Source organism: Myxine glutinosa, chromosome 11 (assembly GCF_964187855.1).
Source record: "Myxine glutinosa chromosome 11, kmMyxGlut1.1, whole genome shotgun sequence".
In the NCBI taxonomy this organism is placed as follows: domain Eukaryota; kingdom Metazoa; phylum Chordata; class Myxini; order Myxiniformes; family Myxinidae; genus Myxine; species Myxine glutinosa.
In genome coordinates this window covers 15,961,108-15,983,008 of record NC_136271.1, presented here as the reverse complement: position 1 = coordinate 15,983,008, position 21,901 = coordinate 15,961,108, and the positions used below count along the sequence as shown (strand labels likewise).

The 21,901-nt window shown below is 45.9% G+C and overlaps 1 protein-coding gene across 3 annotated transcripts in view; it reads left to right on the top strand.

The window, feature by feature from the left end:
• The window catches only part of LOC137436440 (arylsulfatase B-like), a 99,541-nt gene that overhangs the window by 1,186 nt on the left and 76,454 nt on the right, over positions 1-21,901 (top strand). Inside the window, exon 1 of one of the 3 annotated variants that reach the window (XM_068130226.2) lies at positions 1,972-2,417. The exons of 1 other annotated variant lie outside the window; for it this stretch is intronic. Coding sequence is in view for 1 of the 2 variants with exons in the window: in XM_068130225.2 (XP_067986326.1) it covers position 2,421 (1 nt within the window). In the remaining variant the exon portion in view is untranslated. Of the gene's footprint in view, positions 1-1,971; positions 2,422-21,901 lie in introns of those variants that run through there. One more of the 3 variants, XM_068130225.2, reaches the window with a different exon arrangement.

Below are 21,901 nucleotides of genomic sequence, written 5' to 3'. Positions count from 1 at the left end.
GAGCTAGGCCGGATAGGAGTCGGTCGAAGACAGAAAGACCACCTACAGTGCATTCAGAAAGTATTCAGACCCCTTCACTTTTTTCACATTTTGTTATGTTGCAGGCTGATGCTGAAATCGTTTAAAATCATTTTTTCCCTCATCAATCTACACTCAATACCCCATAATGACAAAGAGAAAACAGGATTTTATAAAGTTTTGCAAATTTATTAAAAAGACAAAACTGAAATATCACATTGATATAAGTATTCATACCCTTTGCTATGACACTTGAAATTTAGCGCAGGTGCCTCGCATTTCTCTTGATAATCTTTGAGATGTTTCTACACCTTGATTGGAGTCCACCTGTGGTAAATTAAATTGATTGGACATGATTTGGAAAGGCACACACCTGTCTATATAAGGTCTCACAGCTGACAATGCATATCAGAGCAAAAACCAAGCCATGAGGTCGAAGGAACTGCCTGCAGAGCTCAGAGACAGGATTGTGTCGAGGCACAGATCTGGGGAAGCCGACAAAAAATTTCTGCTGCATTGAAGGTTCCCAAGAGCACAGTGGCCTCCATCATTCTTAAATGGAAGAAGTTTGGAACAACCAGGACTCTTCCTAGAGCTGGCCGCCCGGCCAAACTGAGCAATCGGGGGAGAAGGGCCTTGGTAAGAGAAGTGACCAAGAACCCGATGGTCACTCTGGCTGAGCTCCAGAGATCCTGTGTGGAGATGGGAGAAACTTCCAGAAGGACAACCATCACTGCAACACTCCACCGATCTGGGCTTTATTGCAGAGTGGCCAGACGGAAGCCAAACAGTTCAATCTTGGTTTCATCAGACCACAGAATCTTGTTTCTCACAGTCTGAGAGTCCTTTAGGTACTTTTTTGCAAACTCCAAGCGGGCTTTCTTGTGTCTTTCACTGAGGAGAGGCTTCCGTCTGGCCACTCCACCATAAAGCCCACATCGGTGGAGTGTTGCAGTGATGGTTGTCTTTCTGGAAGTTATATATGTATATAGCTTATAGCATATAGCTTAAATATAGCATATAGCTTAAAATTTCAATATTTTTTCCAAGAAATTGAAGAGAACAAAATTCATACTGATCGAATCAAGCGTTGTACTTGCCGAATTATGACGTCATTATTACGGAACTGATGACATCACAATTAACATATCTTATTCCACAAGGGGAGTGCTTGACATTGAGCCATATTTCAATTTTTTTCCATGGAATAGAGGTGCAACTCTTTTCGATTTTTCAAAGATGGCGCCTGTACCACGTGATCAATGACGTCCTAATTATCATTAGTACAATTATACAGGAGGAGCCGCTCATATTCTGAAAATGTCGTGTTCATCGGACTAACAGTTGCAGAGGAAATATTATTTTTCATACTGATCAGATCAAGCGTTGTACTTGTCGAATTATGACGTCATAATGGAGGCACCTATGACATCATCATTAACATATCTTATTCCCCATGGGGTGTACTTGACAATGAGCCATTTCAAAAATTTTTCCGTTAAGTGGTTTGGGAGCTATATAGGTGTAACGTTTTTCCAAGATGGCGTCTGTACCACGTGACCTACGCTATGACGTCATAATTATCAGCAAAAAAATCTACAGGCAGAGGCGCTCGTCCGGTAAAATTTCATGTCAATCGGACAAACGGTTGCCGAGAAAATGAATTTTTAAAATGCAGACACGGCACACCTACGGCACACATACGCAACCGAATGCCTAACCTTGATTTTTCTCTTCACAGCATCCATCACAGGCTCTATTTCCATCATCTTTCGGAATTCATCATTTGTCTTCCTCTCTCTCAACGATACTCCGCACATCCACCGAACCATTCGCATTTCCACCCTTTCCAGCCTTCGTTGCTGCTCTACGTTCATTACCCATGTCTCGCTCCCATAAATCATAACGCTTCTCACACATGCAGCATACACCTTTCCCTTCAGCTTCAACGACACTCCCCTCCTCGTCAGCACGCCACTCAGTCCCTGAAACCGATTCATGTACAGGAGTGTAAATTTGATTTGACCCAGAATGATGCTTGGCACCTAAAGGTGGTTCCAGAATGACGCTTGGCAGTGAGGTGATTCCGACACGCTGGAAGTGTTGGTGCATGCAACGAGCGAGGTGGAGCTAGCGTCAAGCGAGCGTGGCCCGGTGCTGTTCCATTTGTGAGTAAATAGGGGACAGAGGCTCAGAACGAGAATGATGGCTGGAGAGAGAGGGTGGAGGGAAAGGGAGAGGTTCCACATTGCTTGTCTTGTCGAGGAACTAAAGGCGTGGTCCAGGAGGCTGAGTTTGAAACACACAAGTTGTTGCCCACCCCTTTGGCTTCTCCGGAGCTCCTGAGTTGTTGGTCGCCGAGGCCTGATTGCTCAGCTTAAGGGCCCAACGCAGCATCTGTGAGTGAGTTCATTTGGAAGCTGAACTGTCGCTTCTGCTCGACGCGACATCATCTATATGTAACCTTTTCATGACGTCCATTGTCATCTCCTTTGCACCTTTTTGTGTTGTCCATGTGCTTGTGTTGTGTTTCAAGTTTTGACCTCTAAGACTTTGTTGAAATGACCATATGTGTTAATTGTTGCAGCATTGCTTCACAAAGTCTTGAATTATTCGGATGCATCGATCATGTTTATTGCCTGAAAAGAGATTTTATACTGGTGTCCCTGTCCATGTTGCATTTAAATAGTGTTTAATAAATTTCAAGTTTATCTTTAACATAACCGATTATTTTGTTTTTCCTTGCCGGTTTCATTCCTGCACTAATTGAGTCGATTTGCGTGAAGCAAAACACAGAATTAAGCAATTGGTTCACTTATCCAACCTAGATATTCCAGTTTTCAATTTTTATCCTGCGCCCCCGAAGCAAAAAGCAGGGTTTGGCATTCGGGTGTGTGCGTGTGTCGTACGTTCGTGTCTGCATTTTAAAAATTCATTTTTTCGGCAACTGTTGGTCCGATTGACACGAAATTTTACCATAGGAGCGCCTCCGCCTGTATAATTGTTTTATTCATAACTAGCAGAAGTACCCGGCGTTGCCGGGCGGAGGAGGGGGGATAAGGGGTAGTGGAGGAGGGAGGGAAGGGGATGGGAGGGGGGGGGGAAGGGGATGGGAGGGGGGGGAAGGGAAGGGGAGTGGAGGGGAGTGGGGAGTGGAGGGGAGTGGGGGGGAGTGGGGGAGGGGTGAGGCAGGAAAGGAAGGAAAGGAAGGCGAGTGGCTCACGTTTTTGAGTGAATGTATCTCACTTTTCTGAGTTAAGTGTGGTGCCGATCAGGAAGAAGAAGAAGCCGTACTACCAAATTTGTGCAGTTCCGGAATAGTTTGATTTATTTGTATTAAAATGTCTGGTAATTGTTGTACACCGCACCTTTCCGATGCCATCTCCAGGCATTGCAAATCGTCATTGCTGGGCACCGAAGGGGGTTCGGCAGTGACGCACGCTGAAAGGGAGTACTCAGTTTTCACTCTGGTTGTTTGTTGTACACCGCATCTTTCCTATGCCATCTCCAGGCATTGCAAATCGTCATTGCTGGGCACCGAAGGGGGTTTGGCAGTGACGCACACTGAAAGGGAGTACTCAGTTTTCACTCTGTTTGTTTGTTTTCTTTCTTGTTGTTTTCTTTCTTGTTTGTTTTCTTTCTTGTTTTCTTGTTTTTCCGGGTGATATCTCAGCCATCCTTCGAGCTAGGAAGCTGAAATTTCGGCACAGTAGTGAGCAAGTCCTTTGTCAAAAAGGATATTTTTTGTTTTTTGAATAATCAATTAATTGAGGAGTTATTTAATTATTAGCGATTAATTAAGTACTTATTTAATTAATCAAATTTCCTTTCTCTTCTGACCATTAACTCAGGCACCTTTTGAGTTAGGAAGCTGATATTTGGACATGCCAATGACCAGGTGATTTGGCTGCAACGGCTATTTTTGATTTATTAATTAATCAATTAATCAATTAATCGATTAATTATTTAATTATTCAATTAATGACAAAAAATATTTTTTAAATTAAAGTTACAGATTCTCATGAAATGGTGGTGGTTTATGTGTTCTCTGACCGAATTGATTAATACTTTAATTTTTTTACGATTATTATTTATTTATTTATTTTCATTATTAATCATTTATTTATTTTATTTCTCATTTGGCCAATATCTCAGGCACCTTTTGAGCTCGGAAGCTCATATTTGGACATGAGTGACCAAGTGATGTGGCTATCAAGGATATTTTTGATTTATTGATTAATCATTTAATTGATGAATTATTTATTGATTAATTGATTAATTATTTATTGAGTAATCAATTAATTATTTAATTTTTTATTAATGACTTATTTAATTACATTTCTAAAAGATACATCTTCGGATGAAGCACTAGTGGTTTAGTTATGCTATTAGCCAATTGATTATGAAAATATTTTGTGATAATCTTTTATTGATTTTAATTATACAATTAATCAATCAATTAGTGTACACCTCTCCCTCCCAATGCAGCCTCAATGAGCTGCACTGCGGTATTGCCGGGTGCCAGAGGCGCCCCGGCAATGCCGCGCTGTAGGATATTTAATTATTTGGCATGGGGGCGGTGTGCTTTGAATGTATCTGCACTTGTTTGTTTGTTTTCTTGTTTGTTTATTTGTTTGTCCGGGCGATATCTCAGCCATCCTTTGAGCGAGAAAGCTGAAATTTCGGCACAATAGTGAGCAAGTCCTTTGTCAAAAACTGTTTTTTGTTTTTTGATTAATCAATTAATTGAGGAGTTATTTAATTATTAGCGATTAATTAAGTACTTATTTAATTAATCAAATTTCCTTTCTCTTCTGACCATTACTCAGGCACCTTTTGAGTTAGGAAGCTGATATTTGGACATGCCAATGACCAAGTGATTTGGCTGCAAAGGCTATTTTTGATTTATGAATTAATCAATTAATTATTTAATTATTCGATTAATGACAATTTTTTTTTTTTTTTTTTTAGTTACAGATTCTGATGAAATGGTGGTGGTTTATGTGTTCTCTGACCGAATTGATTAATAATTTAATGTTTTTATGATTATTATTTATTTATTTTCATTATTAATCATTTATTTATTTTATTTCTCATTTGGCCAATATCTCAGGCACCTTTTGAACTCGGAAGCTAATATTTGGACATGACAGTGACCAAGTGATGTGGCTATCAAGGATATTTTTGATTTATTGATTAATCATTTAATCGATTAATTATTTCTTGATTAATCGATTAATAATTATTTATTGATTAATCAATTAATTATTAATTTTTTTATTAATGAGTTATTTAATTACATTTCTAAAAGATACATCTTCGGATGAAGCACTAGTGGTTTAGTTATGTTATTAGCCAATTGATTAAGAAAATATTTTGTGATAATCTTTTATTGATTTTAATTATACAATTAATCAATCAATTAGTGTACACCTCTCCCTCCCAATGCAGCCTCTATGAGCTGCACTGCGGTATTGCCGGGCGCCCGAGGCGCACCGGCAATGCCACGCTGTAGGATATTTAATTATTTGGCATGGGGGCGGTGTACTTTGAATGTATCTGTACTTGTTTTGTATTTATTTATGTGAATGTGTCCTTGTATGTAACTATCATTAATTTTAAAAGGCTTCGGCACTATCGAGCAATTATTATTATTATTTTTTCTTTTTTAACTCCAAAAAACGAACTTTTTTTTCTTTCAATTTTTTTTTTTTTGGCCTAAAACACCCCCAGGCACTCACTGACGAACCTCTGAAAGTTTGATGAAGATCCGTTCAGCCATCTCTGAATAAAACACGGACACACAAAAACTGGACACACACACACAGGCAACTCGCGTTTATATCTATATATATATAACACAGTTTGTGTGTGCGTGTGTGTGTGTGTGTGTGTGTGTTTGTAATGTTACCGATAGACTCCTAAACGGAGAGGCTCACGTACTTGATATTTGGCACAGACATGGCCATTGAGCCTGGGACGAACATGGCTGACCTAAAAAATTATTTCATAATATGCTTTTACCATATTTTTATCTCAGCGCGAAATATTATGACCGGAATCTGACCGGTCGCAGAGCAGCGCGCTGATTCGCTCAGAGCGATCACGTGATGTTCCCTGCCGCCATTAACTCAGTTACGTGTTCGCACGTATTTCAGAGCGAAAAGCAATTGCCTTTTTTCACATTTAAGCGACGAACATTGCCATTCACACCACATAGGTTACCAAGACTGACCCGATTTATCTTCGTCAGCCGAATCGCGCCACGGGCCCTCAATGGGGAAACCTCTAAAGCGACCGAATGTGAAGAAGAAGACGAAGGTAGGAAGAACAAATATAATTTATTACTATTATTTACAAGACCAAAAATAACCAAGGACGAAGGAAGGATAATAAAATAAAGACAGAAAGAATGGAAGGAGACACAGTGCAAATATTAGCTTAACTATACAAGCTTAATTAGTACCCCAGGACAACGTGAAAGACAGACGAACGATCACACTTACACGGGGAATGCAGGCAGGAATGAATGGCTAAAGGTGGATGGCTTGGAGAGGCAAGGAAGGTCCAGCGGGGACTGGGCACGGTCGGGCCGGAAGGCACCACCGTCAAAAAGCCGAGCTGCGGTCGTGCGAACTCCCGCGGTTCCAAACTGTGCGAGCGAAGTTCCTTTTTCCGCACTGCTGCGTCGCGCGCTCCTTGCGTTGCCTCGGTCCGTATCTCCTCTGCAGCGCGGCACGTATATCATCTGCGTAGCTCATCTGCTTGGACTCATCTAAGGTGGGGGCGTCTCCCGCGGGTTATATAAGCCCCACCCTTGAACCTTCGCAAACCTCCCAGATCGTTCTCTCTCCGCTCACTCAAGCCAAACCCCTTCGTGCTGGGTTGGTTGAGCGGGGCCGACTCACTCCTCCTTTCTATGACGAGGTGCGGAGACACGCCTTTCGTCTTCCAACCGACTGCGTGCTCAATGGAGTCCACTTGCAGCGAAAACCATCCAAACCTGGCACTTTGCAGATGGGACCTACTCTTATTTAATTCGGTGCAATGGAGAGTCGATTATTGGGAAACACAATCTTAAACTACATAGAATAAAGGAATAACTATTTAAAAGGATATATGGTGCCCTGCGTGTATGTTTATGGAATTAACTAAGAGGACGACCGTCGACCTTTCTTTACATTACGGAGGGTGACATTTACACACAACCAACCATAATTCTCACATTCGTTACACTTTCTCAAATTCGTTACACTGCACCCTCCTTCCTTTAGGCCCGTCCTCGGGCCTATAAAACTTTACTTTTAGTGTGACATGTAGGTGTAGTTCCCTCTACAATTAACCTGACCCTGAGTGCGACAATTTTAAAACACAAGTAAATATGTCCCGCTACTCCATTGCACCCTATCTAACAGTTTCGCACCCACAGCTAACCGAATTGCGGAATGGTTTTCAACCTATACATTTATGGTGGGGAGCATTATTTACAGTGACGTTATTCCTTATTTACAACGCAACCCAGAACCTGTGATTTTTTTTTCTTTTCAGGGAAACAAAAAGAAATTCCTGTTGGGAGGGAGGAGACAGCACGCATTGCATCGACGCACCAGAACCATAAGCACCAAAAGCACCAAACACACCAAAAGCACCAACCAGTGCACAGTCATTACAGTTTGTAATAAACACAAAAAACAACTGGTGGTGGTCTTCTCCTTCTCTGCTGGGCCGATGTTCTTCCCGATGTCTTCTCTCTTCATGCGGCCTATTTGAACTATAGAAAGCACAAAGTGTCCATTTTTTATTTAGGGCCACAGGGGCCAACTAAGGATGGTCCACCTGTTGGGCATAGGTGCCACCTTACCGAGGTCCGCAAGCAAGATTACCTGGCCACTATGGCCGGTCCCCAGCAGAGGTGCCCTGCCCCAGAACCTGGGGTCCATCAAGTGGTACCTGGCCGCAGAACAGCGGTCCATAAAGTGGTACATCAATGCAATGCATGCTGGTTGTGAGAGTCCTGGCACACAAGGCGACCTCCGCACGCTCCCCTCGACGCCCAGTGGCGCACAGTCCTCGGGTGGGAGACAAGGGGGGGGAAGAAGACAGGTGAGCGAGGGGGTAGGGTCACAAGGGTACACATCAAACAAGGTAATGCAGGACGAGGTGCGTACGGAGAGCGAAGTGAGAAATGCTCGTCCCTGCCGTACGCCCCCCACATGTGACCTACACTACCCCCCCTTGCCCCTCCCCATATTTACAAAAACCTACACATTTACAAATTCATCACTACTGTCCCGTCTCCCCCATATTTCCCCTATACCAAATTCGTCACCACTCCCACTAATCCAAAATTTACCATCACCAATTCATCATCAATCCTCATAAGGAGGGAGAGATGGAACAACAGCACAATGTCACACCCACGTCATGATGCGTCTCACATTCCAAACATTTGCACAATAAAAATAATCAAACCTGGCATGGTGTGGAGTAGCGTCACCTCAGGTGAGTGGATGTAGATGGTGCGAGGAGATCTCAATCCTAACTACCTTCTAAATGACGTTAATACACTTTACACTACCCGGGGTCTTTCCCTGCCAAACCATTGGCCATTTTACCCTATGCGGTTTTAAGAACCAAATTCCCATTGACGAAAATGGGGTGCTTCTCAATTTGGGGTCTCACTCCCCCGGTTCAACTCCCTGTGTCCTGGCACAATTTCCGGGCTGAGTCGTGTAGCTCTCCCAGCAGGTCTACCCACCTGCACACCTCCACCACTGCAGTTGCCTCCAAGCTTACCTGCTCCTTGACCTAACCTATCTAACTGGGGAAGGCCCTCCTTGGCGCTTACCCCACTCGGTGCCCTCTCTGGCACTGGGCTACCCGGGTCCGTCCTCCGGATCCTCGGGGCCCATCTACAACTCTACCGGCTCCCAGAGCCCACCTGCGGCCTCACCTGGCCGACATCCTCACAGTGGTGGAGTGCTCAACCAACCACACACACTAACAGGCTACACGCCCAGCCATTTCCACGACACTAATGCACCCATCCAACCATCATTCTTCCACCACGCACCACAGATGCCAATATCCAACCACAATTTACCTGTACCCTCTACCTAACACTTACACTACCCTCCCCGGGTATTCGTGATGGGGATCCACTCTTCCCCCATTCACACCTTCGCACCATCCACTCCACTCCACAGTTTCCACCATACTCACTCCACGACCATCCATTCCATACTCCATATATTCCGCACTCCATGTATTCCACACAACCATTCTCCATACACCTGTGCAATCACTCCTACTGGTGCTTCCTGCACCCTCCTTCCTCCTGGGACCATTTGGTCAACACAACACACCATCACCACTACTCACTCATACACTGCTCCATACACCTGTTCAGTTGCACACCTGTGCAATCTCAATCGTTCCTCACTCACTGCTCCATACACTTCCACGCTCAATACACTTTCGATTCTCAAACACAAGGCATCATCTTATCTAACTACTCCCCTCTGGAACTTGCGCTTCCCAGTCGCCCCTTTAAACTATTGCCCTCCCTTGTCATTATTATCCAACTACCCTCTCTATGTCCCCACTACCGGTTCAATGTTGCTACCTAACCTTACCGTTACCTATGGTCAATCTCTAGGTCCCTACACACTATATCCTAACCCTCCCGGGCTAGTTTTCACTGCCAAACCCCATAAACCTACTGCTCCTTTGCCCCCTCTGTGAGGGATGGCAGAGTTGCCACCCCACCACATCGGGCATCTCTCACTATCAATTTTGCTCTTAAATTTCAACCAATCACAAATTCCCTATCCCAAAATTTCGAATCCAAAAACACTATCATCATCACCATACATTAAACTTGAGCCTCCGTGCGTCGTTACATTCTCAAAGCCCGGCTTCGCACAGCCGAGCAATGAACGCGGGTGGTTTGGTCGCCTGCAGGTTGAATCCGTCCGGCATTCGGTTCAGGGGGCAGGGCTTGGTCGGGCCGAGATTCCACGCATCATCTCGGCGCGGATCCTTGCGGTCTCCGGCACGATGGCTCGATCTCGCCCGGTCGGAACCCCGTCCCCACGAGGGGGCACCGTTCCGCTTCCTCTTACCCGCCCCTGAACCGGACCGGTCGCCTCGCCCGACAAGGCCCGGACTCGACCGTGCGGAGCCTAGCATCCAACAAAGCGCACCGCGCACCGAGCGCCCGCGTCGGCTATCCGTCACCCTAAATGCTACCCTGTTCAACGTCGATGCCTTACTCGCATGCCCACACGCACACGCGACCCTTTCCACACTCACCAAGCCCGGCGTTCCAACGCCGCCCGTACATTCCACACACTCCGTCCATTCCACCACCGCACTCACTGTTACACACCACACCTCTCGCGCACCCTCTTGCGCCCACTCACCGTTCGCACACTTCGTTCCACGCTCCGTACACCCCGACATGCTTTCTCGCTCGCACTCGGTTTCACACTCGTGCTTCGTAACATGCTCACTCCTTGACGCACACTTTTTCTCACACGCGCGCCATTCGCTTTAACACAGCACACAAAGGACCTTCCACGAACGCCCGGGTGCTTCCTCGATCCCAAGCGCGCGACAATTCTCTTCGCGCCGAACACTCTGCCGAAAAACCTCTTAGCGCCATATACAGCCCGTCTCACCTTTGGGATCCTCTTCTCCACGCGCACCTGCAAATCTTTATAAGGATTAGCAAGTACGGCATCAGGATGTGCATTCAGACTTTGAGCAATATCCATCTCTCCCTTCAATTCCCGGGCTACCTCCGTCGTCTTTTCAATTTCAACCATAACTATTGCTCTTTCTTAATTCACCTCGACGACCGCTGGCTTTAATAAAATTTTCTCTCCTACCTCAGCGGTTGCCGGCTGCCCCATACCCAGGGTCGCGATCTCTATACCTGTCATTTTACCCGTGCTTTTCTCCACTTCGCCCAACCAGTGCTCCTCGACCCGCTTTACCTCGCATGCCCATGTCATTTACATATATATGTATGTATATATACATATTGTTACGGACGCGGTTAAGGATGTTATTTACCGAGCGGTGGTATTGCCGCGACCTAACAGTTCCCCGATTCTTCCCCAACTCACCCGATTCACCCAGACGTTGGCCAAATCGCGCTATGTCAAATCAATGGTAGAAAGGACACGACGACTGGGAAAGAGGAAACGACGCAAGGGGTACAGTTCTCAAGACCTCCGGAGGAGGGTATAATTACAGTGGTGGAGAAAAGGGGGTAGATTACAAGGCAGTGAGGTAAAGACACAGAAGAGATGGGCACTTAATTACAGTCTTATCTTAGCCCAGACAGACCACAGACAAACGGAACAAGGTAGACTTACACAGGGATTGATGGCAGGAAGGACAGGTAGGTTGATAGCACAAGGTGCACCTTGGCTCGGGGACAGGATCAAGCAAGGTCCAAGAGATGGCGATGGCGCTGTGACACCTCCCTGGCGCAGGGAGGTGTCACAGCGCTCGGAGGGGACGTCTTGCTTGCTCCAAGCTCAGCGCGCATCTGACGTCACCTCCCTCTCACTGCGCATGCTCAGCGGGGAGTGACACGCCCTCGGCTGGTTGGTTCCGCCCCACTGGGGCCGATCCGCCGCTTCCATTGGGTGCGGGGGTTACCGGGCTCCGCCCTTGACGAGGAGCTGACAGGGAGCCCCTATTTGGTAACCCCGTCGAGCACATGTTCGATGGCGGCTCGTTGGGAAGGCCTGGTGCCCTCCCAACACCCCCTACCAACCAAGCCGGAGTGAGGACGCGCACTCCCTGCGCTCGTTGTTGTTGTTGTTGTTGTTGTTGTTGTTGTTGTTGTTGAACTGTGAGGAAGAGCTGCGGGGAGGTATTGGGAGGTCCTAAGCTTCCTAACGGTGCCATACAATCACATTCTGGTGCAACGAAGGGTCAGAATTAATGGAAACGAGTCCTTAACTGACATAGACTAAGAATAACTAGCAAGATGTCCTATAGTTGTCTTACATGAGATGCGGTGAACCTGGGCACGACATTTAATGGGGGAAATAGGGGGAGGTCGGGTCTACAGAGTGTTGTTTACAGAAAATGGGACTAGGGAATGGGGGATTGGGGAGAGTTGGGAAGTATTGAGGAAATAGGGGAATATTTACAAGCGGATATGGATGGATGCAAATCCCATATCCGCAACAATATATATATATATATATATATATATATATATATATATATATATATATACTAGACGACCCATGACCCGTTGGGTCGGTCAGTCAGTTTGAATAGATATGAGAATAGAACTAAAGCGAACGCTGGACATCATCAGGGAGATTATTTGGGCCAGCAAGCCATAAGGCTCACCTCTCCAGCGTTCTAAATCACTTATCTGTGACACGTGATTTCGGCCCTTATCTCCGATCACGTGTTTTTTTTTTTTTGTTTTTTTTTTAGAAAAAACACGCGACCCGTGGACTACCACGATTTTGTTGTCAGAGGACACTTCTGATGACGATGTTCTTTGTCGACGATCCTCCATTTACATAAACTCGCACGTTCTCTTTCCTCTTCCCTCGACTGAGCGCCACATACAGCTGACCATGCTGGAAGACCGGTTTCTCCAGGTAGACCAGCACATTCTCCATAGTTTGCCCTTGCGCCTTATGGATCGTCATTGCGAAGCAGGATTGTATGGGGAACTGGCAGCGCTGCAAAGGGATATCCTCAGCTTCCGACAGATTTAGTCGGATCCGAGGGAGCATTACAGTTTCGCCTTCAAACGTTGAACTTATGATCCTCGCAACTATAATATTTTGAAGCATGTCCTCAACAATCATGCGCGTCCCGTTGCAAAGTTTCGGAGGGTCCAAGTTCCGCTTCAAAATGATAGGGGATCCTTTTTTGAGCTCGAGATTGTGCGGCGGCAATCCCGAGACTTCAACGGAATCTAGGAATTCCGTTGGGAAGTGCGTCGCATCAGTACCCTCAGTCACACTGTTGAACGCAGCATACTCCTTGCTAGCACCAGGGAACCTTGTGATGCATCTTGAATTGATGTTTCGCATCATATCGTTGAGGGGCACTAATATAGACCTTGCTGAAAAAACCTCCATCGGATTGGCGAATGATGGATATATGGTATCGATGCACTCATCGAGCCCACTCGCTGTCAGCAGTATATCCTCTGGCAAATCTATCTCATCATCCGCATTTTTCTCGATTCTATCCTCGCCGATGTCGAGCAAAAATCTTGAAAACTGCCCACTTCCGTCGGTCAGTCGCATATTAGTTCTCAAGTGAAACATTCCAAAGCTCTGCCATAAGTAGGACTTCTTTATGCACGCATTCTCAACGGCAGCATCACACCCTCTTTTCACCACGGGCAGAAGTTGACGGAAATCACCACAGCATATCGTCAAGATCCCTCCAAAAGGCTCGTCTTTGTCACATACATCACGCAACGTGCGATCCACAGCCTCGAAACTCTCTCTCCTGATCATAGGACACTCATCCCACACGATGAGTTTTGTACTTCGAAAGAGGTCTGCGATAGTGGAATTTTTATCGATGTTGCATACGCCATCTTCCCTCGGTGTCAGAGGGATTTGGAACCTTGAGTGCGCTGTTCTTCCACCAGGCATGAGGGTAGCAGCTATGCCAGATGAGGCCACCGCAAGGGCAACTTCTCCACTCGCTCTCACTTTAGAGAGAATCAGGTTAATAAGAAACGTCTTCCCTGTGCCTCCAGGCGCGTCAATGAAAATCATTGATGACTGATTCGTGCGGATGCAACCGCATGCAAAGTCATAGACAACTCTCTGCTCATCATTGAGCAGAAGCTGCCTTTCGTCTACGATTCGCTGTTGTTCCTCCGTGTCGTATTGGAGTTCTCTCAGTAGGTGAATGTTGGCAATCCCTTCATGACGAAGAACAGTCGTTGGAGTCGGCAAGTGAAAATGTGCAACAGTTCTGTTCAACAATTGCAGTTTCTGCTGCAAATACGATAGAGCCAAGTCATGATGGCGCTCGTTGATGGCAATATTGGGATCATTTGCAGATCGTCGATGAGCTAGAAGATAATCTTCAGCCATAGCGTCCTTGAAACGTTCCCATAGATCCAATGGATTGTCGACTTCACTTTGTGTGAGGAGCACAACGAACAAATCCCTCATGGGTCTGGGAAGGCATGTCCTCTCAGCATCCTCCAGAGTCTCGCGCCAGACAGCGTCTCCTTGCAGCAAACCCATTTCTCTGCAAGCGTCTTTGAATGTGGGTAGAATGACATTATCACACGTTCTCAGGACTTCGAACGAAGTCGGCCCTCTCACGTGGTGGAGGAGTAGTCGGAAATAGTACAGGTCACCAGTACGCGGCGAAACAGTGTAAACTCGTCCCAATATGTCACCCTCAAACATTCCAGGGTTGCCCTCCACTGGTCTGCCCTGTTTTCTTCGTTGCCATCTCTTCTTGGTCCATGTATAGAATCTCGGAACATCCACGTACAACAGTGTCTTAGCGAAATGGTCACGTCTGCAAAGATCCATAAACTCTGTCAACGTGGTTTTGGCCATATTGGGATTATTTCTTTGTTCACGAACGTTCCCAGCAAAAAATACCTGTTGTTCATTTGGCAGATGTACTCCTAAACGGATAACGGCCGGCTTCCTGTCATGGACTGAGAATCCAAGAATGGAGGCAACAGCCTCTGAAGGTCCAATGTATCTACCCGTCAAGTACTCCGTTATCTCGTCGTTTGTGCGCAGTGCATACGTAGCTTGATCGCTACCTTTCATGGCATACTTAATAACATACTTGATCGACTTTATCGAGCAGCATATTTCAACGTTGATGTGGCAATCAAACGTTTTCAGGAGATAGAGATTATGGGGAACAACCCACTGATTTGTAACAGGTCGTCGTTGCCTCCCTTCTTGGTGCCCTTCAAATCCTCCCATTTCTGAGGATCTTCTTCTATATATGGGGTATGAATCGTCTCCGCACCGTGTGTACGGAGCATATGACCGCGGGTATCTGTGTCTGCATGCTCCATTCTTCCAGCATCCAGTTGCTGTGGAACAATATGGACCATGGATCATGTGCTTCAACACCAGTCTGTGTCCCTCTGGATCTTCATCGGGATCTGGTATTTCAGCTTGTACAAATCGATCATAGTCTTGTGGTCTCGGCTTTGAAGCTTCATCGAGCCACAGCAAACAGTGTATGTGAGGGAGACCTCGCTTTTGGTACTCCACACACACAACGTGAGCGATACAGTTCCTGAAGAAGCCTTCTGATCCAGTGAGGTATTTAATGAACACCGTTTTCTTCAACTTGAACACTCTCGCAATGAGATCCGGTCTGTCGTTCTTACTTTGGTGAGGAAACAGGTTATTGGAGATTTCAGGCCACTTTGGATTACACGTCATAGTGATGAAGTAGGTCGCGTTACCATATTTTCTTACGTACATCATGGCATCTTGACATCGCTCCATCATATACCTCGGCCCCCCTACAAATGTCGATGACAGTAGTACGCGGCGTCCGATGTTGGACAAATCGTCATTGTCATTGAGAGCATCAGTGAAGCCACTGTATGTAGCAGACCTCAGCGATGCCTGGTTCAGTCTTATCAACGCCAATCTTGTGCCTTCCATTTTGGCTGCCATATCAACAAGATACTGCTGGAACAGACGCCCCCTCTGAGGAGGTAGTTGAACTCATCCTCGTGGTTCATTATTCGGTAGGAGTAGTATTTCATGGCAGTCAATCTCCTGCCATTGGTCATGTTCATTTCGGGCTGCCATCCGTCATCTCCGAATGGGAAGAAGAGAACATACTGGAGTGCGTCGTAAGAACGGTGCAACTCAGAAATACTTTGCAGTGCTCCTCCTCTTGCTTTCAATACAATGTGACGCGATGTAGCTTGAGGATCGACAGTATTCTTCACGACACCCACTTCATCAGCGATTTGACTATTGAACCCCTCCTCTCATGTTCACCAGCTGGTCTCCTGTTGGGATCAATAAGAACGAACGCCTCTGGCAAATTGCCTATTTCCTCGCATGCCATGCGGAACGAGTGAACGTAAGGATTTACTTGTCTCAGCACGGTCTCTAATGCTCCAACTACATCACGGTGAATACCAGCATTGGTGAGTATCCGCAGCCTCAACTGTACGCTGTCATGTGGATCTAAGAAATAAATTTGGAGGAATTTCGGTTGTTCATCCGCATTTGGCAAGAAGGAACCGATACGATGATGTATTTGACCCTGAATTATGACCGATGGGCTCCATGCACCATGCCGAGGAGAAACTTGGCTTCCTCCAAATGATGTCATTTGAAATAGACAGTTGTATTGTCTGATGTTCCTGCGGAATTCGTTCGCTGTGGGTCCATCGCCGGCAAACAGATTGTGTAATTGATGGGGTAAAGGTCCCAGATTTCCCAAGGACACCTTTCCATTCGTGCAGCAAAAACGAGCTGTTTCACCTTGGAAAAGAAGCGCTCTACAATGTGGACAAATCTTGTCCATCGCACCGACGTCAGCAGAAGTGAAATTTCTTGCATTCTGTGCGTTTCTCTGCCTTGTCTCAAGAACTTCCCTTATCCTATCTCTTTCTCGCTGCTCCTGAAGACGCTGTGCCGTCTCCTCTGCAGATTCCGCATCTCTCCTCATACGATCTCTTTCTTGCTGCTCTTGATGGCGCTGTGACGTCTCCTCTGCAGATTCCGCATCCCTTCGCAAGCTGACTCTCTCTCGTTCCTCCTGAAGACGCTGCGCTCTCACCTCCTCCGTCTCAGCACTCCTTCTCATCCTTGCCCTTTGTCTTTGCAGCTGAAGGCGCTGTGACCTTTGCTCAGGCGTTTCAGCATGTCGTCTCTTCCTTTGGCTTTCTCGTTGCTGCTGAAGACGTCGTGATCTCCCATCGTCTGTTTCAGCACCCCTCGGAGATACTGCTTCCGCACGAGAACTTGAAGGAATGTTGCTATTCGCGTCCATAGACGTGAGGTGTGATTCGTTGTCCGCGTCCGTAGCGCCGTCGGAGCGTTGATACGACATTCTTCCTGCAAATAGTATTGTTTTTGTGCTATCGTTTTGCCGATCATCAAATGACAAATAAATTACATTGTGACAATTAAAGATTTCAAATAAACCTATTTAAAGTGTATGCGCATATAAATAATAAAAAAAATCGAAGAAATATCTCTCGGTAATTTCCTGAAACATTTTACTTCCGGGTAATAATGTTGAATGAAATAACGAAGATATATACTGTATGCCTGTTATTTTAGGCGGTGTATTTTCGTATATCAACGTGGCGCGATTTTTAAAATATATCTCTGCAATTTCCCGTGTGTGCGTGAATGTTCTCAATTATTTCTTTTACCGAGTCTAAAACCATCGATAAAAATGAAATCAGATGGAAGCGGTAATAATAAAAAAAATCGAAGAAATATCTCTCGGTAATTTCCTGAAACATATTTTTGCCGATCATCAAATGACAAATAAATTACATTGTGAAAATTAAAGATTTCAAATAAACCTATTTAAAGTGTATGCGCATATAAATAATAAAAAAAATCGAAGAAATATCTCTCGGTAATTTCCTGAAACATATTTTACTTCCGGGTAATAATGTTGAATGAAATGACAAAGATATATACTGTATGCCTGTTATTTTAGGCGGTGTATTTTCGTATATCAACGTGGCGCGATTTTTAAAATATATCTCTGCAATTTCCTGTGTGTGCGTGAATGTTCTCAATTATTTCTTTTACCGAGTCTAAAACCATCGATAAAAATGAAATCAGATGGAAGCGGTAATAATAAAAAAAATCGAAGAAATATCTCTCGGTAATTTCCTGAAACATATTTTTGCCGATCATCAAATGACAAATAAATTACATTGTGAAAATTAAAGATTTCAAATAAACCTATTTAAAGTGTATGCGCATATAAATAATTTTAAAAATCGAAGAAATATCTCTCGGTAATTTCCTGAAACATATTTTACTTCCGGGTAATAATGTTGAATGAAATAACGAAGATATATACTGTAATGCCTGTTATTTTTGGCGGTGTATTTTCGTATATCAACGTGGCGCGATTTTCTTCCCGTTTTTTTTCAACCGAGTCTAAAACTATGTTAGCGACTGTGAAAAATGAAACGATATATCGAATTTGATTTGAAATAAAGCTGGGAGAGAGAGCAAGACACCACGGGCCTACAAAACAGGCCTCAAAGCTATGCGAGTTAATAAAATGGTGGATATTACTACTCTCTCAAAGGGGTAAGCCACGCCCCCGGACCGATCGAATGTTACACACAAACACGCAAGATTTCAATTTTATAATTATATAGATATATATTGTTACATATTTATGGGAATGTATGTGAATTCCTATTCAGGTCTTTGCTTATCAATGTGTAGTAGATTAAGGGTTGTTGTGGTTGGAGGGTCAGGAGCCCTTCTGAAAAAGAGACCGGAAACGGAAGAGGAAAAGACACGAGGAAGAAAAGCGACGAGGATTCTTCTTCCTCGCCCCGCTCCGACGAAAGGTGGGATCGATCTTGCACCGCGTGGAAAAGCGGCGTTCCCAAGCCCGTCTGGCGAGAGGAGTTACCGGGACGTGTACCTACCCGGTGGAGATGTCAAGTGGCCGTGGGGCCGTGCATCGACCCAGCGTCTGACACCGTTCGCGGCACCGTCTGCAAAGACGCGTACGGGTCGCACGTTGGGGCCTAACACGCGTGGCAAGCGGCGTGTGGCTTTGGCTTGCTTTACAGTACCCGCTTCGCGTGGCCACGAGGGGGCTGTAGCCGTGGTTCACGGTGCGATACATGCCCGGTGGAAACACGTCCACCCGGGGTTCGTTCAACCGCCCGAGTGCGGCGAAGCCGACCATCATCTTGGTCAGGAGGGGCCCAGAGACATTTTGAGGGACAGAGACCAAAAGGGGGTCGTGAGTACAAAAGGGGACACACATATATAAGATGGCCATCTTAATCATCTAGGGAATTGATTGTGGAGTGTGAATTGTTGATGGTTGTCTATTGTTGATTGCTCGGGGAAAATATCCTTGATTGTAGCATTGAGATTGTATGGTATCATTACCCTTGCAATATATCATTGAAACTCAGTTTCTCTTGTGGGGAATTCATATGGATTGCGTGGCGAAAGCGCATATGTGATAGAACTTTCTGGCGAAGTTCCTCTCACGGTCCGGGGGTCACCGAGACCAGGTAGTCACCGAGGGGACCACGTAACAGAATTGGGGGCTCGTCCGGGATCTAAAAGTGTATTTGTATAAAATAATAAAATAATATTTTTATTAATTAAAATTTATTAATTAAGTATTAATTGGTAATTTTTTTGGGGGAAATTGGGGTAAAGTCTTGGGTGAAGGTTAACAGGTGTTAACGATAGTCACCATGGCGTTTGTGGCACAGAACTTTGCGGTAACACCGAGTGAGGCACAGTTCCGAGCGTTACTAAAGTCGGACCTCTTGAAATTGGCCAAACATTTTAACTTGGAGGTCCGAACTAATTTGAGGAAGGCAGAGTTGCAGGCCACGGTGATACAATCTATGGTGGGATTAGGAACATGGGACGAGTTAGCCTGGGAGTGGCTACCCGAAGAACCAGAAGACGTTGAGCTCCGGAAACTGGAGTTGCAATTACGGAGCCAGGAACGGATCAAAGAAGAAGAAAGGAAAGCAGAAAAGGAAAGAGCAGAAGAAGAAAGGAAAGCAGAAAAGGAAAGAGCAGAAGAAGAAAGGAAAGCAGAAAAGGAAAGATCAGAAGAGGAAAGGAAAGCAGAAGAGAGGAGAGAAGAGAAACAAGCAGAGGAAAGGAGAGTGGAACGAGAACTCCAGGAAAGGTTAAAAGAAGAAGAAAGGAAAGCAGAAGCGAGGAGAGAAGAGAAACAAGCAGAGGAGAGGAGAGCTGCAAGGGAACTCGAAGCAGAGGAGAGAAAAGCAGAAAGGGAATTAAAGGAACGTGACATGGAGCTTCGGCAGGAAATTAAATTCAAGGAGCTGGAGTTAATGAGAGAACGGGGAGAGGCACCACCCTTGCTGACGGGGTCGACACCTAACCAGAAAACCTGGGATGTGGGCAGACATGTGAGGCTGGTTCCACCGTTCAGTGAAAAGGAAGTCGCGAAATTTTTTCCACACTTTGAGAAAGTGGCTCGACAATTAAACTGGCCGGAGGAGGCCTGGACCATACTCGTGCAAAGTGTGCTGGTGGGAAAAGCTCAAGAGATTTATTCGGCGCTACCAATGGACCAATGTGCAGATTATGAGGTACTGAAGAAGCACATCCTCAAAGCCTATGAGTTGGTTCCGGAAGCTTACAGGCAAAAATTCAGGAATGCCAGGAAGAGGGAGAGTGAGACCCATGTGGAATTTGCCAGAGTGAAAGAAAACATGTTTGATCGGTGGTGTGAGTCAAAAGGAGTCGGGAAAGACTTCGAAACATTGGGTGACTTGATCCTGGTGGAGGAATTTCAGCAGTGTGTCCACGAGGACATCAAAGTGTACCTGCAGGAAAAGAAAGTACCAAAGTTGTGGGACGCAGCCACCATGGCAGATGATTATGCCTTAACCCACCGAATAGGGGTCCACGAACCTAACTCCTCGCCTAGATCTCCGCAGGGGAGGTGGGGAACAGCAGGTGCGGAGAACGACCATACATGGCGGCGGCCTCGAGAGGATTATGGGGACAACGCGGATACCCCACCTGTTCGAAATCAGAGGGATGCGGGCCCAAGACAAACTTATAGTTCGGGGGGCCCGAGGCAGACCACGAGTTTTTCCTCCGGGCCTACTTGCGCTTTTTGCAAGAAACCTGGACACTTGATGTCCAGTTGTTACCGCATGAAAAGGGAAGACCCAGAGCGGAGTCCGACTATTACGACTCCAAATGCAATGGCCATTGTGAGAAATCGCCATCAAAAGGGTTACCAACCATTTATTTCAGAGGGGTTTGTGTCACTGGATGGAGCCTCGACTAACCGGAGACCGGTTAGGATATTGAGGGACACAGGAGCACATCAATCTTTAATGCTTGAAGGCATTTTGCCATGGTCCGAGGAGACGGCAACGGGGGATAGTGTTCGTTTACAGGGGATCGGGGGCGGTGTTAGTGCTCCACTTCATGTCATCCATTTGGAGTCCGATTTGGTGTCAGGACCGGTCACCGTCGGTTTACAAGCCACGCTTCCTGTAGAGGGTGTATCTGTGGTTATCGGGAATGATTTGGCCGGGGGTCAAGTTTATGGTAACCTGAGGGTTGGTAAAGAGCCCAGCAGGGAAAATAACACCACACCAGCTCGGGATGGCGACAAAAGTGCCAAGTTATTTGTAGGGGGACTGAACTTCAAAACAGAGGAAGAAGTTCTGACCTTTGTCTTCAACAGATATGGGCCGCTGGTGGAAGTGCGGTTGGTAAGAGACAGGGAAACGCAACAGTCAAGAGGGTTCGGCTTTGTCACGTTTGCCAGCACAAAAGACGCCAGAGAGGCAGAGAAGAATTGGAATGGCAAGGATTTGGAGGGTCGGACCATAACAGTAGGGAAGGCATTTCGTAGGCGTCGAGAGGTCTACAGGAGAGGACAACTGGGCGGTAGTTTTGGTGGTGGCCGCAATCAATATTATTATGGAGGCTCCCTGAGTTACGGCAGCTCCCGAAGGAAGCATTGTCAAAGTAGTGGCCGAGAAGGAGACCGCTATTCATGGGACTACAGGGACAAGCGGTCCCACCATAATTATTAGGGAAGTTCTGAGAAGTTGAAGCACTGAATGCGGCGGAGCCGCCAAGCCAAGATTCCTACACGGATTAACCGTGAACGCCGTTCC